Source organism: Anser brachyrhynchus, assembly GCF_964034855.1.
Source record: "Anser brachyrhynchus genome assembly, chromosome: 2".
NCBI lineage: Eukaryota > Metazoa > Chordata > Aves > Anseriformes > Anatidae > Anser > Anser brachyrhynchus.
Window position 1 is genome coordinate 11,662,351 of NC_137695.1, and position 17,772 is coordinate 11,680,122.

A 17,772-nucleotide genomic window follows, 5' to 3' on the forward strand; every position below is an offset into this window, starting at 1 on the left:
CCGTTATTCAGGCCAACAAAAAGTTTGCCATTTATTTTAATATTAATAAAGTATATCAGCTGCTTTTGTGGATGCAATTGAATTCATGGATGAAGATGTCCAGTCACAGGTGTCTATACAAGCTGTGTATCAGAGTCTTTGTGTTTCAGTGGAGCCTGAAGAGCTACTCAGGCTGTTCAAGATGCAGGGTCAAACTTCAGCTGATCAAGATGCAGATGAACGGCTCTCCAGATGCATTGCCTATTGATCCAATCTCCATGGACTAAGTAGACAATTAAATTTATGTACATCTGCAAGCTGAGTCCCAACCGTTGCCTAGTAGTTTATAACTTAATTTCTGCATATTATATGCACATTCCTTGCTCTTTTATGCTGTATTAGCAGACAACAGCCTAACACAATCTCCCATTTAACTGCTTACAAGGCAAATCTAGTGTCATTTGCCTGGGAGTTTTTCCCATGCTGAGCTGAGGCCAACTTGGCAGCTGTGCATAAGGGATGGAAGGCCACTAATGAGCAGAGGAAACCAACAGAACTATTCATACATCTCACAGAGAAATGTTGCAGCCACACGTGTCCACAGAGCATGCAACTTGCCTTGCTAAGCCTGCCATTCCCTTCCTGGTGCAAAACTCACAATTTCCCCTGCCCTCTGCTTTGTTTCTATTTACTAGACGATATTTCTAATTTATTTTTGAACCACTGTTTTGGCTATAGCAGCTGTCACTGGCTGTAGCTCCATGAAGTTTGCAGGCACCAGCCAGGTTCGGTTCTGACCTCCCCATCCTCACATCGAAACTTCGGCCACTCCAGCCCTCAGTACCAGGGTTTCCCATGCACAACACTGCTACCGAGGAGCTTGAGGGCAGCAAAAAGGATCACAGTGCGCTTCATTGCCATGGAGCAAGGTCCTGACACGCTATGAGAAAGGCAGAAGCCCAGGGGCTGTGGCAACGGTGATGGGCAAGCAGCAGAATGGGCCTGCAAGCTGCCTGCACCTTCTCCCAGTGCAAAGGGACGCCGACTATTTTTGTTAGTTGTTTTGAATATAAACCACTTTTAGAGTTTCTCATAGTATCAATCTATCCAGTCTTCTTCAAGAGGAGTTCTTACAGATACGGAATAACGTCAGAAAGCATTGAGATATCCCTGGCAATACTGCCAAGCAGCGGAAGGTGGCTTCACACCAGTGGGTAGCTCAGCACAGCACAGCCATGATCTTGCTCCTCCTCCTCAGAAGGGCAGGGGGAGAAAACACGATGAAAAAAGCTCATGGGTTAGGTAAGGACAGGGAGATCGCACACCTGTTATTGTCACAGGGAAAACAGACTCAGAATAAGGGAGAGTAACGTGATTTATTGCATATCACTAGCAGACCAGAGTAGTGAGAATTAAAAGCAAAATACATCTCCCCCCCAACCCCTCACCCCCACCCTCTTCTCCCTCCTTCCCCCAAGTGGTGCAGGGGAATGGGCGCTGTGGGCAGTCCCTGATGCTTCCTCCTCGCCACTCCCTCACGGTCCCTCTCTGCCCCTGCTCCACGCGGGTCCCTCCCACGGGATGCCGTCCTTCCCGAACTGAGCCTGCGGGGGCTGCCCACAGGCAGCAGCTCCTCAAGAACTGCTCCCACACGGCTCCGTACCACGGGGTCCGTCCCCCAGGAGCAAACTGCTCCAGCACGGGTCCCCCACGGGCGGCAGCTCCCCCCAGACCCCCTGCTCCTGCGTGGGCTCCTCTCCACGGGCTGCAGCTCCGGCCCGGGGCCTGCTCCTGCGGGGGCTCTCCACGGGCCGCAGCCTCCTCCAGGCCACATCCACCTGCTCCACCGGGGGCTCCTCCACGGGCTGCAGCGTGGAGATCTGCTCCGTGTGGGACCCGTGGGCTGCAGGGGGACAGCCTGCTCCACCAGGGGCCTCTCCACAGGCCGCAGGGGAACTTGTGCTGCGTGCCTGGAGCACCTCCTGCCCTCCTGCTGCACTCACCTGGGGGCTGCAGGGCTGCTTCTCGCTCCTCACTTCCAGCTGCCATTATGCAGCAGCTTTTTTCCCTTTCTTAAATCTGCTCTCACAGAGCTGCAACCACCATCACTCATGGCCCAGCTCTGGCCAGCAGCAGGTCCCTTTGCAGCCTGCTGGAGCTGGCTCTGCTCTGACATGGGGCAGCTGCTGGGCTCTGCTCACAGAGGACACTCCTGCAGTCCCCCTACTACTTTCCCAGGCTGGAGCCAGTTTTGGTACCTGTATCTCCTATTCCATGTCAGAACTAAAAACCAGTCTCAGAGAGCACCTCGTTTGTTTGATTTTCAGCATACATTCAACCTGTCACCCAGCTACCACACATCCAATCCAGTGCAGCTACCTTCAGATTTTCTAGGTGGGGATGGAGACGTGCATCAGTAGGCAGGATGGCAGCAATGCTTCCCCAGAGCGGTGGTGTTTAGGTCTATGTGACAAGAGCTAATTCGAACAAAAAGTAAAATACACGAGTTTATTTGAAACAAGATTTGCTGCCAAGGAGGCAGTTGACCGCCAGTCCAAGCAATTGGATCACTGGAGCAAACTGGTCACTTCAGTGCCTACTCTCCGTATCAATGGGTCTCTCCAGTACTTCTCCCTTGCCATAGCTTCAAGGAAGGAAGCTGCCCTCAGTACCACCATGAGTCACGTTAGACAAGATGAAGCGAGCATTTGCCAATACGTAGGGAGTAAGGGTTCTGGCAGAAATGAAAAACTTGGTTTCCAGACAAGCACCACAAAACCAGAAACAGGTATAAATATTCAAAGACAGAGCATAAGTTTTTTTTTTTTTTGTATTTATTGTATACATTAGTCTGGGAACTTAGAGCCTAAGAACTGAAATATATCAAGATAATCCTCCTCTGAGTGGATTTGCTTTAACATGTGAGGGGGGAAAAAATCCAGCTAACTTACCTGTTTCAAGATGCTGAGCCTACTGCATTTCTGAACATAGGTGTAATTCTTAGGAGCAGGGATCAACAGTCTTCTTCCACAAGCAATGCAACTCTCAAGCTTGACAAATGACAACACTCCATCTCCAGAAAGGAGGAGAATATACTGAGAGAGGGGGAAATGACTGAAACCTTACACATCCCATTTCTAAAGGGAAATGATGGAAATCACATTCCAGAGGTGTCAGAGGCTGTGTAGGCAAGGCTAGCCACAGCCAAGGCAGACCCCAAGAAGCACCATTTCGGAAACAGGCCTTGTCCCCCAGACAGACCGTTCATCAGCCATCTCCAGCCCTGTTCCCAGCACCCGGTGAGTCCTGCTGCCTTCCTGGCTCTCCCATCCCGGCACAGCCCGCAGCTCCCTCCCGTACTGAGGCTGGATGGTGGGAGCCGCAGGCCCCTGAGCCCACCCTGCGTGTGAGCCACATGCTCACATTTTAAGGAAGTTGCAGTCAGAGACAAAAAGCAAGAGCAAGAACAGTTTCTCATGCGTGCTGCAAACTACGCACCTGCAGTCACTGGTAAGTACTCCAAGCCTTGGGAATGAGATGAGAAGTAGGCCAGGCCTGGGGACCCTGATGCACCCATTGTGCCTGGGCTGACATCTCACTGCATGCAGCTCCACTTTTGGAAGACATCTGGGAGACGTTTTATTAGGTACCAGTAATTCTGCCTTGGCACGTGGATTTCATAGGTCTTTCCAGCTTCGGTGTATTTTACAACATTAAATTTAGCCATTCATCCCTCCTTCCTCAGAGCACCCTTAGCCAGGGTAGATTTACTGCTCTGCAGACAACCGCCTGCCTACAGCAAACGGGATGTAAAGCTATCAAACCGCAGAACGGCTTCCACCCTGTACGTGCCTAACACGAGTACACAAAACAATTTGCTCTTCAAACTGATGCAAATTTAGGAGAGATTAGGGGGCGTGATTTTGCCTGAGCCTCTCTTGCCCCAGCACACACCCTGCTGTTTTGTGAAAAGCGTACTCCAGGCTGTTGTGGCAAAGCAACGCAGACTTCTGATGAGACTGCCGTCATGAAACAGATTTCAGAGTTGACACATTTACAGCATATATATAATAGCCGTTAAGGCTAAGGCAAGAACTAGACCCTTTTGTCTCTCTTCTCCCTATTATGAAAACAAGGCTCAAAAATGATTAAGCTACCTTAGTTTAACAAGTTGAGCCGCATTCACTTAATGTAAGGTAACGCAACACACACAAGCAAGGCTATATTTATGCCGAAGCCTTTTGCCCTGAGTTTGTCATAAGTTAATTGCACAAATTTCCGGCTCGTTTCAGCTGCTGTAAAACACCAGCATTGCCAAAAACACCTCACCTTCCTCATCAGGGTGCCGACTGCCCACCCCTGCCCCTTCCTCCGTTCTGCCGACTGCGTGACAACCTGACACGTTCTGGAAAAGTCCTCTCTGCTGCTTTTCAGACAGACGAGTGTGCTGATGACATGAAGGGAATCAACAAGAGGAGGACACTGCTAGGCACAGGTAAGCCAGCCTTTCGACAGCAGCAGCATTTCTTGTGCTTATTTAGCGTAATAGTTTGGTATTAGCATTCCACCTTCAGCATTAGTATTCCACCCAGAATCGTTGTTTGATCAACTTACGTTGATCATCGAATTACGTGAAAGATGTGTAGCCACGTTTTAAGTTTCATGATGCAACAACGCAGCCACCGTGAGCGGCTGGCATCAGCGCCCTACCCCGCTGTACAGCTCCTTCTTCCAAACACAGAGGTAAGCGGGTAACATTACTTCTACCAGCTAACTTTCAGTTGAAATCACTTCCCTGACTCAAGCCATTACACCCATAAAAGCCAGGCCATAAAAGCACATAGAACAGGAGGTTTCCAGGATTTCGTGAAGTAAAAGCACATTAGAAAGTGTAGTAAAAACATTTTACGACATTTTAAAGAAGCCCCAGGATCAAAATGCAACAAGTTTCTGTGATAGTAAATACCGTCTGGACACTCAATTGCATTTAATCTTCCCCATTTGCTATTTCTCTTCATGCCCAGTAGGAAAATAAACCATTTCTTCAGTGTGAACATTGGGGCAGCCATCATCTGTCCCTTCATACTGGGGAAAACTTGCACAAAGGGGACACCGCCTAATTCCGTTGTGTGAGCACATCGATCCCGCATTTCGCCCAAGCAGGGATGGCCCTGAGGAGCTACTCCAGTATTGTGGCCACAACACTGGTGAGTTTCTGTGCATTTCTACGTGTTAGGTAATAGGGGACTAAGTTCCAACAGTAGAAAAGCACACCCTATTCTGACGTTAAAATTGGTTGTCTTCAACTACTTGTAGCCCACACGAGGACCAAACGTTTAGCCGGCACACCAAGGTTTTCTATCATGCAGAAGCCTGCAGTGCCCAGTATGCCAGGGATGGTGTTCGCTGACAGTTCAGTGCTGCTCCACTCTGTCGGGCATACAGTCGGCAAAAAACAGCAGCACGCAGCCTCGTCTGTACACAAGCTCACAGAACATCCAGCCTGTAAAATAACACTGCAGTACTTCCCAAGATGAACACTCAGACATGGAAGTCTTAGGAATTATGTCCATCATTAAGCCTGGTCAAATACAGGTGAATGAGACACAAACCTAAAAAAGAAAAACTGTTATAAGCATTTCTAAAATAGATGTGCTTAGAGGGGGAAGCTCTTCTTTCCTGAAGGCGGCACAATGACAATAACTTAAAAATAATGCCAGGACAGCCCCAGATTCAAGTAACCAAAACTTTAAAATGAACGTTTTGAATAAAGTTCTGACTCGATCATAGACTCTGAGGAAAGCACTAATAAAGACAAGAACCCCTTGTGAACAAAGCATTATATCAGCTCTTCCCCCCGCCCTTTATTCCCACCCTCAAGTTAATCATAGTTAACTGAGAGATATTGCTGCCTCCACCAGCGATGTTATTTGCTCCTGCTGCTGCATAGCCTTAGGTGATGGTTACAACAGCTGTGCTGAAAAGGAAAGTTTTTTTTCCCAAAATTAGAAATAAAGAATTTCCAAAAATGGGAGCAAAAGACAAAAGGTAATAAAATACTGCTGAAGAAAGGTTTAATTAAAAAAATCAGGAATTCAACAGTGCCTAAATCTTTATTTTTCATAACCTACATATTTTTTTTTCAAATTAGACAGTTTTACATTTTATGACACAAAAGGAAACTTAAATTACTGATAGTTTACATGTAAGCTTGATTCCAGTCTTAATGGAAGAAGAACAAAAACAAAAACCCTCAAGAAGGCTTCCATATTACACTTCTATTTCATGAATTGGCAGCTGTTAGGTCTCCTTAGAAATCTTCGATTGTCTGCTGCTATTAGTGTAATAGGTTACAAAGCACATAAAAATCCCTAACTGTAGCTAGCTGAAGGAGATACAGAGATAGGTATGCACCATTACAGTCAGCTGTTGCTTGTGATACACTGCACCACGCTCAAACAAGGGCCTTCCTGTGCCAACTGCTGAAGTCTTTAAAAGGATAAAGCAGCAACCGAAGAAAATTGCCACCGTTCATAGGTTTCCACGTGGCAAGTGACAAATGTCGTGGTGGGGGACTGATCCGAAACAAGATCACACAAAGTTTTAAAAGCAACCCTTGTTTTGTTTTTTTTAAATTCCTGGAAGAAGTCTCAGATCCCGTTTTAGCTTGTTTGCAAAATGAAGAGCATCACGACACAATCCCACAAGGTAAAATGCCAATTTTAATTACTGTATCCCTGAACCTTTAACTCAGCTACTGCTTTGGGGAGGTTTTTCATTTTAAAAGCCACATTTTATTATCTCTATGTATCGTAGCAACAGTCTGCATGCAACTTCACAACTCTACTCCGAAAACTCCATTTTGTCATCGAGTGGAAAAAAAATCTCCAAGTAAAATGCAGTAAGGATAAGTTGTACATTACACAGCTATTTGGCGTGTCACCTGTTTTTTTTCTTTAAAAAAAGCTATAAAAACCACATCAGAGGAAGATTTAAACTTTCGATGCAACAGACTGTTGCTGGGTAAGCAGTAATTACAGTGTATTGACCTAGCACAAATGGCAGCAGAATACATTAGAACAGCACAACACATCCTGCTGGTCTCAATATATTACCTTATGTACCAGTTGAGTATTATGACTAGCTGTACACAGTCGCTGTAAGTAACCACTTGTGATTGTTTGCAGCTGGTAAGCCTTTCACTTTCAGCAGACAAACAAAACGAACCATACAGCTGGCCTAAACCATACACAAATCTAGCTACCACTTTCACTGCCACCGGGGAAAGGATAAGCATGTTCAAATCCAATGACAGAACTAGTTGAGCAGTTTTGGTGATGTTGTCAGAGTCCTATCTCCTCCCACAGCATTCACAAAGTGCGCTTTTTAAATGAGAAAAATCAACGGATTCCAGCATGCCCTATTTAAACCAATTCTGCAGCATACAACAGGCTGGATTTAGAAGGTCAACTAGTTACCGATTGATGCTTTTAATAGGAAATTTATCAGGAGTTAACTTCTACGGTTACTTTACAGGTCTAGGAATCATACTTAGGAAAGCACTGATATTCTTGAAAGCAGACAAATAAGCTTCAGTGTATATTTTCTTAGCAGTCTGAAGATTTTTCCAATTAAATTTGATTTTATTAATGACTTAAAATTACAGTTTGACTGCTAAAATTCAATATTTACATTGCAGAAAACTTTGGAATTGGTTAAATCACTTATTTTTAGAGGGATTTAGGAAAACATTTGAGGGCTTTCAAATAAGACTTTCGTTCCATTTCCCTTTTGCAGTGAAGAGGCAGAGTCAGTTCAGCACACCAGAATAAAATAAGAAAAAGAAAAAACAACAAATTAAAGTAATATTCAAACCACAACATTTAGTTTATCTACATCCAGCTCAACAGCAACATTTATAATATCAATAATTTTTATCAGATTTTTTTCTTTAGGGTACCTTTTTATATGTTCTGATTATTTACAACTGTACAAGCAAAGCACACACTTCCAAGTGCACATATTTAATACAGTATTGACTATTTGCATTTACAGATTTTTCAACAATCTGAAAAAGATCAACTGTTTAAGATCTTTATAAGGTATATTACAAAAACTGCTGCTAGTTCCTGTACTACAGTATGTTTACCCAGTAAGACCAGTGACAATAGATACATACTGTAACTGAGTAATTCTGTATTCCACTCTTGCTAACCCTCAATGGGGTCAGACCTCATTAACTCTAAGCTGTCTTGTACAAAAGTTAAGGCAAAGTCATTTTCAAGTTTAAATAAAATTCAAGTCTTTAAATATTGGATGGAAATAATTCTTTAAAAAAATCAGTTGTTTAAATAAACATTTTTGTGGAATAAACTGTACTGTCATAGTCAGCAGGAATGAGTTTAGTCTGAACTTCCTGCAGTTTAAACACTTAAAGAAAAGCTTTAGGCATTTTAAAACAAAAATAATTTATATTCAACTTTATTAGAAACTTGCTAATTTAGTGCATCCTTGTCCTTCAGAAAGCGCATCACTTCTAAAGTAAGTGTGAGAAACCTCATCCCAGAGGTAAATATCAGGGATCTCTTCCTCCACCACACAAAACAAACACCATTATCTCACGTCTCGAAAAATTTAAATCTTTATGCCAATGCTTGTAGTTACAGGAAGACGTCAACACAAGGCTGACTAAGATATGAACTCTTTCAAAGAGCACTTGGGGTAGAGTTTAAAAAAAAAAAGTCTACACAGAGCACAGGGGTAACCAGAACATACAGCGCTGACTCAGTTAACTCCCTTACAAGCACAGGGAAGCTAAGGTTATCACAAGAAGGCTACAGTGCTTTCTCCTGATAACATCCACTAATAAGCTTCACCACCATAGAAGCTCAAAGACTTAATTCTTTCTATTCACAATGTGCTTTGTATTTGCAAATTATAACATCAGTTTTATTCTGGAGTGAGAAGATGGTTACTTGCTTGCAGTAAGTCAAAAAAGGAAACGTTTTAGAAAGACTGCTATGGTGCTCCATAGGATTCATTCTCTGTGTGCAAAACATCAAAAAAAGATTCGATTTTTAAAAACGCTAGAAACAACTACTCGTTTAACCTAAAAGTGCAAGTTCATTTGCTGACATTTAGTACAGCAGCCCAATAAAAAAAATCTTCAAGGTCACATACTAACTCGTAAAATGTATCTACTTCCTTGCACTCTACACACTAGCTGCCGTTATCAGTCTTTTGGACACTTTAGATATGTACTTGCAGACCAGTTTATTAAAAATATTGCAGCAGCACATTTCTGCTTAACAGTTTAGAAAAAAACTCACTATACAGAGCTTGCACTCACACAGCCACAGAGAGGCTTAATAAAAAGTTGATTTTTTTTAAGACAAATATTTTACATCTTGAAAAAAATAATCACACTAAGCTTCACCTCCAATTAAGCACCAACCTAAAGGTAAGGTTTAGAACAACTATCCAGAAATATCCAGAAAAAATAGAATGTTTGTTCAAGAGGGGAAAAAGTATTTCACAGAAAAATAACTTGCAGGCATTGTTACATGCCTAGTATCACTGCAAGCTCCTAACCAGCAACTCATTCTCAGGTATCTTAGTGGGAACATGGGTTTAATTTGTGGGAAGCAGACCTCTTTTTGAACCCCTCCCAGTTGTTAGTTTCATCACTGAGGAGACTTGGGAGGGGTGTTCTGTTCTTTATTTAAGCGTTTGCCAACAGCTGGAGGGGACGATCTGCGTCCTGACTGTCTCCTCTGGTCTTTGGGTTGTCCAGGATGTGACTTCGCAGGAGGAGGTTCTCTGTTTTTCTCTATTGTTTCTGTGGGCTTTCTTTCTTCTTTCCCACATGCTACAGTGTTTGGCTTCTGTTCTTTCTGGGGTTGCAATGTAGGAGGATCCTTAGTTGTTCTCTGGCAAATTTCTGCATAACTAGGTTTTCGCAGTTCCTGTGAAATCAACAGCAAACAGGACAGCAGAGTTAAAGCATCCTGAGCAAAAACCATTTACTTTAATGAACAAAAAAAGGAAAACCTTTTGTCACAAGTGACTGATGTGCTTAAATGTGTATAAGTGTTTGAATATAAAGTTTACAGAAGTGGTACAGAAAACAAGGAGCAAGACAAGGTAAAATGCAGAACGCTATTCCAGAACAATGGAATACTGTGACAGAGAAAATACTTCTAATTCAGGTAAATGCTAAAACAGCTGAAAGAGCACAAATACTCCGGTTTAGGTATCAACATACAGATTAATACTTCTACCTCAAGGCAACCACCAAGTAAGACGACAATTCGGGTAGCGCTATCATTCACTGGAAGTTATCTTGAACATTTTTGAACTGTTAATTGCGTATCATATGATCAAGCAGCAATGGGGAGCAACAGAAGCAATATTCTGTTAAATACACCAAAGTGAATCATTAAGAGAAAGTGAAGCAGTAAGGGCACTTACTGTGGCAGCCCCGTTGACCTGTACCGATTTACATGCAGTACTGAGTGTGGAAGAAGAAACCCTTTCTGTGCTCTGTGTCTCTCTCTGCTGTTTATCCACAACCTTGGAGTCCCTGTAAAGCATCCAGCAGGAAAAAAGTCTCACGAAAACTGAAACATCAGGATAAGTGATTGATCTAATAATGGCTCTGAAACTGAAACTGTGTTTGAGTATGACTGTGAAGTTATAGCTATAATTTGCCTGGCACACTGACTAGCATCGCATTTAAAAAACACTCAAATATAAATATTAGTGTGGAATTTGACATGACCTAGTATTTGTGACATTCTGATAGCTTTTGGTAGTCAGTTATCTTACTCCTGTTACTTGAACACCTCAATGTGATTTGCAGGCTCCCTCCAAATGGTCTTACTGAAAACTTTCTTTCTCCTATGAAGACAAATTGAGGGAGTTGGGGTTTTTCAGGGAGACCTTACAGCAGCCTTCCAGTACCTAAAGGGGCATACAGGAAAGCTGGGGAGGGACTCATTATCAGGGGGTGTAGTGACAGGATAGGGGATAATGGCTTTAAACTAAAAGAGGGGAGATTTAAATTAGATATTGGGAAGAAATTCTTCACTCAGAGGGTGGTGAGGCCCTGTCCCAGGCTGCCCAGAGAAGCTGTGGATGCCCCATCCCTGGAGGTGTTTGAGCCCAGGCTGGATGGGGCTCTGGGCAGCCTGGTCTAGCAGTAGGAGTCCCTGCCCTTGATGGGGGAGTTGGAATTAGACGATCTTTAACGTCGCTTCCAACCCAAACTCTTCTATGATTCTTTATTGTATGGACAATGATACTGCCCACAGGATCATGGATTTACTCCCTGTGCTTCAAGGCTATCTAAATACAAGACAGTAAAGTACTCAGTAATTTATTTTTTTAATATTTGCCAAGGCTAAAATACAACACTAAACTTTTGTCTGTTGAATGACCGTCTGGATCACTATTATGATCCTTAAGTTTTATTGCCTTTACTACAAGTACAAAAAATTACTTTCATCAATATTTTAAAAGCTATTTACAGTGTTCCATCTTGCATTCTGATGACAGCAAATGCAAACATGACAGAGTAGAATAATTACAGATGTGTAATTAAGTTCTTACTCAGAAGACTGGGTTGGCGAAGGAGACCTTTCAAACGTCCTGGGCAATGTAGAAGAGACTGGCAACAATGGCTCCCGAGGAATTCCAGATGGAATAGTGTTTGTACTTGCATCCACATTAAGGTTCTGAAGGAGAAAAAAGGCACAGAAGGGCAATCATAGTATCCAATTAACATGGTTTGCCTGAAGATTAATGCAATCGGGAAACAGTTTATATGTTGATTTTAAATTGTGAATTAGCTACAGAAAGCTACAGAATTAGCCACATATATTGGAAGGGTCCAATATATGGATTGGAACTGAAGTTTTTTCCTTTACAGTTACTTAGAAACACTGACAAATCACATCGAGGTTCTTTTGCAAGGAGTCTGAAGCTTTTTTCCCTGTGGGACGTATCTGGATGACAAAATCACTTCTTTTCGACCTTGGAATTTTGCATCCGGTGGTGACAAAGGCGGCTTGGTGTCTCCTTACATACCCATAGCTAGCTTATTAAGACAAAAGTCTCTCAGAGTTATACACTAAAAATCAGCTTCTGCAAAGCTCTAGCTTCTAACTCAGCACCATCCTGATAGCTGGTGCTAAAACCAAAACAACTCTAAAAAATTAAGTTTTTGCAAACTAGATTATAAGCATCAATTCTAAGTCCCTTTTCTATGCTTACAGTGTGATTTGCTACGAAAGAGGCTTCTTCTGCAGCCCTGACAAGATTGTTCTAATGTCAAGTGACATGGTGCTTCCAGATAAAGGCCAGATAGATTCGAGATGCACGCATGAATTTAAGTTGTCACAAAGCAAGAAGAAAAGTGAAACAAGACTTTCTCTAATTTTAAAAAAATATTTCTAATATTTTAACCATTTCACTTGTTCTAAAAAGTGTTCTTTTTCATACTGCTTCTGACCTGACTGATTCTAGAACCAGAACTGGAAAGAAGGGAGAGCAATGGTGGAACCCCAGCACAGAAGGAACACAATAGCCATCCTTTTACCCCTAAGGCCAGCAGTCATTCAAAGGTCATAAAACACAAGACTCCTGTGGTCACTACTAAAAAAGAAAATGGTATTTGATGACACACAAATCAGGCAGCATAGGTTACTATGCTGGATTTAAGCCTAGTTTTATTTGAAATAAAAGTAGAACCATAAGAGGCAGATGTTTAAAAATAAAGGAACAGCTTCTATAGTCGTACTCACTGTAGCCGTATGTGCCTAGTCTTGAAATTGCAAGTTGCTAAGTATTCTGGCCCAAGTGCATTGAAATTCCTAGGTACACAGTTAATTGAGAATAACTTCAAGTGAAGCAGGCATGCAAGTACTGTTGCTAGGCCAAAACTCTCAGCCTCTCATCTGACAGAGCTGCAGCTTCCCAGTTAGAAAACATGGGATGATTAGCTCCTGCCATTCCCCAGAGCTACATCCAAAGTGCAGAAAGATATGATGCCTCTCTAACAATTGCTGGAAATCATAAAACCTAAGTCCACTTAGCTTCTTTACATGGGTCTTGCTGATCTATAAAACAAGAGCAGCACTGCATAAATCTAATTCAGCACTACGTAACTCTGTGTCACGCAACAAAAAATTGCTGAGATTAAGATGAAAAGTAGCCTGTATAAACTGGCAAGATTCCAACGTTAACCTTACTAGTAGAACACAATTGCTCTTTGAAGCCAGTTACTGCTATCTTATTCATTATTCACGCCAACATGGAAAGAGTGCAATTCCTCTCTTGCACACAATGGTACAGACATTAACTCATGGAACCCAGAAAAATAAAAATAGGAAATCAAAGGAAACTTAAACGTGACAGTGCATTGTACCTGCACGGTATCACAAACCATCAGTGCCTCTACAGGGGAGAAGAGCAAATTCATTACGTTAAGCACACTGCAAAGCAAGTACTGGATTTGTAACAGGAGGAGCAATGCGTTTTAAATTGTAGCAGTGATAGCGACTGCTCAAATTACATTTAAAACATGAAATATGGTAGCTAAAACCACTCTAGAAATAACACAGGTAAAATACAAATACACAGATTGCCAAGAACAGATCACAATCTAGATTACTGGCACACACTAAAGACTGCTCTTATCATGGCACTGTTCTGCACATTCCTTCTAAACACAGCCCTGGAATGTAGCTGTCTCTTGTCTACATAGAGGAGACAAAATAAATACTGTGTCTGTGTAATTTTGTTCGAATGGGGACTGCTCTGCTACCACTACTTTCCTTTACCAACCTATATCCTAACAACCTCTGATACCTGGGCAACAAGAAAACACATGTGCAACAGTCCAGGTTCTAGAGGAAAAATCAAAAGATTTTGGCATTCATTGGGTTGCTTTGCACTGCTATATCCAGCAGTTAGCTTCTTCATTTAGAAGTCAGCCCCTGGATATAGCAGTGCAAAGCTAGAAAAACACAAATTAACATTAGAGCTAGCAAGAATTTTAAATGATACAAACTTCCATAGCCTGGGCTGTTCAGTAGTGCACAGGGTGTATCACTCTTAAGAGAGAACATACTGTCACTCACAGTTCTAAGGATGAAATCTATGAACAGCTACTGAACATCAATTCTCACCTGCATCGCTACAGTATCTAGAGAGCAAACTTTAGTTGCCAAATCATAGTTATATTTTATCTTTGTGCAATATGACAAGGCAACTCTTGGATCCAGCTGGTTTTGATAGCAGTTCTTATTCCAGCTGAGATGCTTTGTGTATTAAGATTACATAGGCAGCTTCTTTATATTTCAGCACTTAAAAGTTTGTCACTTGAAAGTGTTTTATACACAGTTCAGAAGTCTTGACTTTCAAATAGGACAAAAATTAATCATTTTTCACATGGGTCCATCAAAAACGCTGAGGCAATCAGGAACAGTAAAGAGTACATTTTCTAATCTCTGATAATCTACTTATGTGGGTACACGTATTCCACACCATTTCAAATAGAATACCCAACAAATTCTAAGATATAAATGCAGAAGGCAGTCGCACGACATTTGACAGCTGTTTTTTTTTTTTAAAGCATTTCTCACGACCCGTGTCTTTCTTACATATAAGACACCAAATCTGAGAACAAGAGATACGCAATTCTTTGTTTTCCCAATGAAAACACTGACTACTCACTCTCTCTTTTGACGTTCCTATTACCACACTGGACAGTCTGTTTTCAAAAAGGTCTTCAGTCTTTAAATTGCCAGCAGCCCCGGGTAATGGAGGAAAGCTAGATAAACCCAATTCAAAGCTAGGAGATGGAGGTTTTGGGGGTGGTGGAGACTGTGTTTGGCCTCTCTGGAACAGAAATAACATGCTGAGGTTACCACAATGGATGACAGAAAAGGAAGTCATGACAATAAGTGATAATTTGCATTTGATTTATATATGCGAAGCCCTACAGACCTCCCCCACCCCACTTCCCAAGAAAATCACAGTACCCAGGAATTCATTTTCCATTGGTGCCCTTAAAGTATTTAATTATAATTTAAATGGGATGGCATAAGTATCTTTTAGTGCTGCTGGTATAGTTAAGTTTTCTCCCTGACCCTTCTTTCAGGATGTACAATACGCTGACATGGAAAAGAAAAAGACCCTTTTAGATATCATGATATAGTGAAAATTCAGATATAAAGCCCATTTATGTGTTGCTGTTAACATTCTACGTTAAAGACAAGAGTTAACAAGAATCTTATATCGTTCAAGTTCAGATATGTTAAAAATTGGCAAGACAGCATGCCTTGCATTTAATGTAGATGACGGCACTTTTCATCAAATTTACTAAGTGACCATATGAATTCACATTAAAAATGCAAATAAGCAAAGTTATTTTTGAAACATGCAGAACTTTTCTAATTAAACCTAAGAAAAACAAAGTTCCAGGCAAAAACATTATTGGGTTAAAATCTGTACCACCCACAGCAGTTCAAGAACTAAATGAGTCCTTCAGGCAAAGATCACTCATGGAAACTGCTTGTAAGAATTTGTAAAACTGTTCTATTTCCATTGAAAAACTAAATTCCTTATGTTATACACTGTAACTTAAGTTACCCATTAACCCATTAACACGTGCTAACATGATCTCTGCTTCAAAATAGTAAACGCAAAGTTGTCTTTGAGATGATTCCTGTTTTTGACAAGGGAAACAGTTACTGGTATATCACTGAATGTGAGAATAATGCTTATAGACAGAATAGGAAAAGTGTTGCATTACTTACTGTTTTATCCCCTTCTTTTTCACAAAGAGCAATAGACATGCAAAACTACCCTTGAGATCCCTTCACAAACTACATTCTATGCCAAAAGATGTGTGTATCAGTTGGGAAATAGGGAAAGAATAGACACAGAAGCAAGAACAACTGCAACCCTCAGGATTGCTACTAAATCAGAATTATGCCCCTCCAAAGACAGAATTCAAGAGTGTTACAGCAATGAATGGTATAAACCTCCCAAAATAGAAGCTAGGTGACCCATCAAAGGGTCATGGAAAGAAACTACACTTTATCCAGCTCAAACTGCAAGAGGGACAACCTTCTCCTTTTTAAGACAGTATTTCAAATCACAGAACTTTGTTTTCTTAAACAGGACTCAAGTCCTGTAATAGATACTGCTTTAGATATTCCCAAAAAATAGATCCCCCTAAAAATATGTTAGAGAGAAGTAGCATGGATATATTAACATCTTGAATTAGAGGGACTAAGAAAGACTTAAACGTAACTTAAGCTGCCAACTGCATAAAATTTCTCAAGTCAACTTAATCCAAGTTCAGTAATTGGCTTATGTTCCTATATAGCCTCAGATATAAACTGCTCAATTTCAGGTTTCGTGTGCTTTCTCAAGCAAGGATGCATTCTTCCTATAAGTGCTCCTTCTAAAAATTAAAAGGAGTCATCGCTCCTTTCAAATACAGCTGGCTGTGCTGATGTCCTACATACAATACACAACCACTGCACATGAAATAGGATCCTGGATTGTACAGTCTGAAGGTGTCAAATGTCAATCTTTCACTTCAGGATACGTTACCTAACGGTGTACGCACTGAGGGCGTGCAGCTGCTCCCACCTTTGTTGAAGCTGCAGTATGGGACAGTAGAGAGTACAGATTCACGGGCCAAAAGAGACTGGAAGGAACCTGACTACACAGACTGCAGTTAAAGCCTGCTGCTGAGAAAAGGGAACTGGTAGACCTGACTTCCAAAGAAGTCAGTTTTACCAGTTTTACATTTAAAGTTAAAACAACCTTTAAAGTCAGCTGAGTCTGAAGAACCTCTTTGTTCAGTAAGAGTGCCCCAGGTAATCCTTGCTCTTGCCACTCATTTATACATCATGCCTAACCTGTACCACTTCCTTGTTCTTTCAAAGGAAGGAAAAAAAAGTCATTGATGGAAAAAACATCAAGCAGCTCTTAAAGAGCAGAAGAAATAAGGACTGAGAACCTTACATGTAATCTGATCTTACTGAGTTTTGAGAAGTTTGACAAGAACCAAAAGGAACCACTTGCCCTGTTATACTTCCTAAAGCCTTGACGTTCTTTCTTATCCATGTCCCATTAAACTACTCAACAGCAGGAGGCACCAGTATGCAAATGCAATTATTTCAGACTTCTGAGAATGTGTTATGGCTCAAGCAGTGGCATTTCTCTGCAACTGTAACGTGAATCATGAAATAATCCAGTGAGACTTCATGAACTTGCCACGTGAAGCAGAAATGAATTGCAGAGAAGTGTCTGGTTTTAGCAAACCAAACCCTAAGCACTATAAAAATATAGCTAGTGGGTAGAAGAAAGAAATAAGTCCAGACTTTTTAAGTATTTATTTAGGTATCTACCTTGAATTTAAGTTCACAAAAATCACAGTATTTCAAGCGTTAGTATATCCACCCTTAACAAGTGGTCCTGAACACCTTAGTGCCTCTTGCATAAGCAGAATCTCTCATACACTCCCTATAAATGAAGGATGACAATATGGTTCCTGAAAAAACAGCTCTGTCCTTCCAAGGAGAACTAGAACTATTTTTTTTTTTATTTTTTTAAACTCAGAGTTGGAAGTAGAAAGGGAGAAAGAGGAAGAGGTATTAGATTTAAGAAATATAACTGATCTCTTCATAACTAACATTCTAGCTATACATTATGTGACACATGGATCTATAAAATACTCAATGTCTACATGAATGATAATCAAATCTCAAGCTA

At 41.4% G+C, this 17,772-nt stretch overlaps 1 protein-coding gene across 4 annotated transcripts in view; it reads right to left on the bottom strand.

The window, feature by feature from the left end:
• Window positions 1-6,073: 6,073 nt before the first annotated feature.
• Window positions 6,074-17,772, bottom strand: part of LARP4B (La ribonucleoprotein 4B) — a 57,504-nt gene continuing 45,805 nt past the window's right edge. For all 4 annotated transcript variants that reach the window (XM_080580902.1, XM_080580901.1, XM_080580904.1 and 1 more), the window contains 4 exons: window positions 14,716-14,880; window positions 11,590-11,714; window positions 10,450-10,561; window positions 6,074-9,944 (listed from right to left, as the gene is read on the bottom strand). In XM_080580902.1, coding sequence (XP_080437028.1) covers window positions 9,663-9,944; window positions 10,450-10,561; window positions 11,590-11,714; window positions 14,716-14,880 — 684 coding nt within the window. In that variant the 3' untranslated portion in view covers window positions 6,074-9,662. The remainder of the gene's footprint in view (window positions 9,945-10,449; window positions 10,562-11,589; window positions 11,715-14,715; window positions 14,881-17,772) is intronic.